Source organism: Echinops telfairi, unplaced genomic scaffold (assembly GCF_000313985.2).
Source record: "Echinops telfairi isolate 266 unplaced genomic scaffold, ASM31398v2 ScPeMD7_3533;HRSCAF=4204_1, whole genome shotgun sequence".
NCBI lineage: Eukaryota > Metazoa > Chordata > Mammalia > Afrosoricida > Tenrecidae > Echinops > Echinops telfairi.
Window position 1 is genome coordinate 14,266,820 of NW_022107432.1, and position 4,893 is coordinate 14,271,712.

Here is a 4,893-nt window from a genome sequence, read left to right on the forward strand (position 1 = left end):
TTAATGGTGAAGCTATTGAAAAATTCTACCAACTTTTTCCATTTGAAATTGATCAAACACACAATCAACCAAACCAAAACCAAATTCACTGTCATCTAGTCAATACTGACTCATAGAGACCCTCTAGGGAAGGTTAGAAATACCCCTGTGAGGTTCCAAGAAGGCTGTAACTGTTTATGGGAGTAGAAAGTCCCATATTTCTCTGACAGATTCACTGGTGGTTTTGAAACTGTCCACCTTGCCAATCGCAGCCCAATGCATAACCACTATGCACCTGGGCTCCGTGCAATCAAACTGCATTGGTAATTATTGGAGATTGGAATGCAAACATTGGAAACAAAGAGGAAGGAGCAGTCATTGAAAAATATGATCTTTGTTTCATATATGAAGTTAGAGATTACATGGCAAAATTTTTCAAGACCAACCACTTCTTCACTTCAAGTACCTTTTCTTTTCAACAATATAAACAGCAACTATACACATGAAATTTGCCAAATGAAGTCCCCTGTAATTAAATTGACTACATCTATAGGAAGAAATATGGAAGAAGTCAATCTCAGCAGCCAAAACAAGGCCAGTGGCTAATTGTAGAAAAGAAAAGAAATTGTTCATATGTAAGTTCAGTTTAAAATTGAAGAGAATTAAAACAAGTGCCTTTAAAGCCAAGCTATGACCTTGAGTATATTCCACTTGAATTTCAAGAACACCACAAGAACAGTTTCTCACCCATTGAATAAAGACCTGATCATATTTGGAATATCATACATAAATTAAGCAAAGGTTATTAGAAAGAAAGGAAAAAAGAAAAGATCCAAGTTGATGTTAGATGAGACTTTGAAATTTGTTCCTGATTGTAGAGAAACAAAAGTTAATGGAAGCAAAGATGACCTAAAAGAGCTTAACTGAAAATTTCAAAGGACAGTTTGAGAACACAAAGTAAAGTATTACAATGAAAGGTGGAAAGACCTGGATTTAGGCAACCAAGATGAATGAACCGAAGAATAAATTCAAGCCTTCAGTTGCAATATTGAAAAATTATATGAGCAAAACATCAAATGATTCAGGATGCATCAAAATATGGTGAAAATAATACAATGAACCATTCAACCAAAAAGAATTGGTCAACATTCATTCATTTCATGAGTAAGTATATGATAAGAGCCAGTGGTATTAAATAAAGAAATCTAAGCTCTTCTGAAGGCATTAGTGATAAATAAGGGTCCAGGATTGACCAATGCCTTTTGAAGTATTTCAACAAGCTGATAAAATACAGGAATCATTAATTTGTGCACTAGGGGATACCCTCCCCCCACTCCAGATGGAAAAAAGCCCCACTGGGTGGAGCTTTTGTAGTATGCATTTTTCCCACTAGGTGAGCACCTTGCAACTGGCTCTGAGTTAGTGCACTTAGTGGCATTGCCTGGGAAGGTTCTCTCTGCTCACAGTGAATTTTTTAGCGAAACAGTTTGGTTTGAACCTTTTTTTGTGTGATGGCTGATTTAAGAGAACAGTATATGGCTGTAAAATTTTGTTTCCTGCTCAGGAAAAACGCCACAGAAACTGTTGTGATGTTGAACACAGCTAACAAAGATACCGCTGTGGGAAAAATTCAAGTGTATAATGATTTCCTCATTTCAAAAAGGATGAAATGTCAAATCGGTGACAAACCTCATTCTGGACTTTCATCAACTTCCCTAAATAGACTTCTTCCCCTTACATAGCTGACTAACCCATTCCTTTGCCTACTTCCATTCTGAATCTTATCCTTCCTTTTCTGCTTACTATCAGCTTCTATACTGTTAGCTAAAGTCTCTCTGCCGAAAACTATTCTTTATAAAATCAAATTCTGGATATGTCAGTACCATGCATAAAGTTCCATATTTCACTAGCACTGGGTACATTTTAATTTTATATACTAAGTTCTTCATGAGTGAATTTTTCTCAACGTTTCCCTTACTACAGTGGTTCTCAACCTTCCTAATGCAGCAACCCTTTAATACAATTCCTCATGTTGTGGTGACTCCCCAGTCATAAAATTAGCTACTTCTTAGCTGTAATTTTGATGCTGCTATGAATCATAATGTAAATATCTAATATGCAGGATATATTTTCATTGTTAAAAATTGAACGTAATTAAAGCATTGTGATTAATCACAAAACAATATGTAATTATATATTGTGAAATATTTATTACTAATTACAAATAAATTAAATCTTGTCTTGAAGCATGGTGTAGCATGTAAACAACATTGCTACATTTTGCAATAGTATGTGTAAGAAGCCAACATCAGAGTGAAGGTTGAGCTAGCTTCTTTCTCACCAGATCAGAAATTTTGGGGGCAGTCTTTGCAAGAGCACAACGAAGATCGTCTTCCACAAGTCTACTTCTGTATTTAGACTTGATAACCAACAAGCTGGAAAACCCTGTTTCACAAAGATATGTTGCTGGAAATGGAAGAAGGCACAAAACGGTCTCAGACAGAACAGGATATGACTTCAAACACTTGATACAGAATTCTGTAGCTGGCATTGTTGAAAAATCAGTTCCCGTTGCATTGCTGTTAATAAGTTCAATGAACCCCTCTTGTGTAGTCTCAGGAACATCTTCAACTTTGACTGTGAACGGGCTTCTGGCAAGTGCGAATGGGGCGTCAGGTAGATTTGGAAAGTATGATGAAATTTCGTCTGCAGGCATTTGCAAGTGTTCTTTCACAGAAATTATCATTGTAGCCCTTTTGTCTGGTTCAATGTCATGTTCCTCAAAGAAAGCAGATAAGATCGGCAACATGTAAATTTTCTTTTCATCCTTTTATGGGGGGGGAGGGGCAAAGCTGAAGTTTCATTTGGAATCATCATATCTTTTCAGACAACTCAAGGCATGTTGCATGTGGTCCTTGCAGTGATAAGTTTAACTTATTCAAGATGGCAAAGACGGCAACCAAGTAAGCTATTTTCTGCAGTTCATTTTGACCGCTGAAAAGTGTTTTGAACTGCAGTCTTGCTTTCTGATTAAAAAAACATTTTGAGTTCATCACGAAGCTCAAAAACAAGTTTTAAAATGTTTCCTCTCAACAACCGTCTCACTTCAGTGTGAAATAGCAGGGCATTATTTGGTGCCTCCAACTCGTTGCACAGTTGTGAAAACAGTTGACTGTTTTCAAAATTGACAGAACTTATGATGCTTTTCATTACTTCTTGTAACTTTTGTCACAAGCAGCATCTTCGTTGCTAATATTTGACAATTAATCATACAGTGAGTTCCGATGACTTTTGGTGACTCATTTAGTACCAAACATTGAAATCCAGATCAACATCCTAGCATAGCTGGAGCACCATCTGTGCTAACACAACACACCTTTTCCCAAGAGATCTTATGCTCTTTCAGAAATGAACCAACTGTGTCAAATACATCGTATGCAGTAGTTGTCATTTCAAAAGGCTTGCAAAAGAGAAACTCATCACTTGGAGGCGGCACGGCGTGGATGGCGCAGTTTAGTTCAGCGGGGTGGCTGCGGCGGCAGTGGCTGCGACCAAGGAGGAGGATGTGGACCACGCACGGGTTGGCAGTGGCTCTGGCTTTGAGCTTGTTGCCGGGAGGCCGGGCGCTGCAGCCAGGCAACTGCGAAGTGTGCGTTTCTTTTCTGGGAAGATTCTACCAGGACCTGAAGGACAGAGATGTCACGTTCTCCCCGGCCACTATTGAAAAAGGTAAGAGAATTGTTTGTGCTATTACATCAGGGCCACAGACGATGCGGCCACCAAGATCATCAACGAGGTGTCGAAGCCCCTCGCCCACCACACCCCCGTGGAGAAGATCTGTGAGAAGCTCAAGAAGGACGGCCAGATCTGCGAGCTCAAGTACAACAGGCAGATCGACCTGAGCAGCGTGGATCTGAAGAAGCTCCGGGTTAAAGAGCTGAAGAAGGTACTGGACGACTCGGGAGAGACGTGCAAAGGCTGTGCCGAGAAGTCCGACTACATCCGGAAGGTTCATGAACTGATGCTGAAATACGCGCCCAAGGCGGCCAGTTCTCAGACTGATTTGTAGTTGGCGGCCCCTGCTGCCCTGGTGGGTGAAGCAGTTCCTCTGTCTTTGCCCACCTAGCCTTTTTGGTAATTTACTCTGTACGCGGGCTCCCCTTGAAGTCGAGTGTGAAACCTGCAGCTGGGGCTCCTGGCTCGACAGCACCCCTCAAGGGGTTCACTTCGTTCTGTTTACTCTAGGATGGAAAGTGTCTGGGATTCTTTTTATTAATGGGAAAAATTTTTCTAAAAAAGAAACTCATCTTTAAAGTCGCCATCATTAATATACCTCACCTAAACCAGTAACTGGGAACAGTTTGCAACATCTGTAGATTCATCAAGCTGGATGCTAAATATTGAAAGTGGGGCAGATTTAATTTCCTGGATTACCTGTTCAAGAATACCGGCAGACATGTCATCTATTCTTCTGCAGACAGTGTCGTTAAAATAAGGAAATTACACTCAATATCATAACAAATCCGGCTCAGATCATAACGCAAACAATGTCTTTGGCTGCTAGCAACAGAAAATTCTCAGCAATGGTGTGAGGTTTCATGGCTCTGGCACTTCTGAGTGCCACCGAATATGAAGCTTCAACGGCTGCTACATGTTGTTTGTGGTACTCGCCAACAGTGTCAAGTCTGGCTTTCTTGAGTCCATCGGCTTTGCTTCTAAAATAGTTGGTATCTTTGCCAGCAAAGCTTGGATGCTTCCTATCAAAATAGTTTGTTCAGCTTCTTAGATTCGAATGACAGAACTTCCCAACAAATAACACATTGGGGTTTCTCAATTCCTGCTGTAATTATTGAGGTAAAACTATAATGTAAAAAAATCCTTGCTATATTTTCTTTTCTTAATTTTCTTCTCTAC

General features: G+C 39.9%; 1 protein-coding gene across 1 annotated transcript; it reads left to right on the forward strand.

Moving 5' to 3' along the window:
- Window positions 1-3,518: 3,518 nt before the first annotated feature.
- On the forward strand, window positions 3,519-4,048 carry LOC101644181 (mesencephalic astrocyte-derived neurotrophic factor-like). The gene is given in 2 exon segments (XM_013004283.1): window positions 3,519-3,708; window positions 3,711-4,048. Coding segments are annotated over 2 exon segments (504 nt in total). The 5' UTR covers window positions 3,519-3,542.
- The last annotated feature ends 845 nt before the right edge of the window (window positions 4,049-4,893 follow it).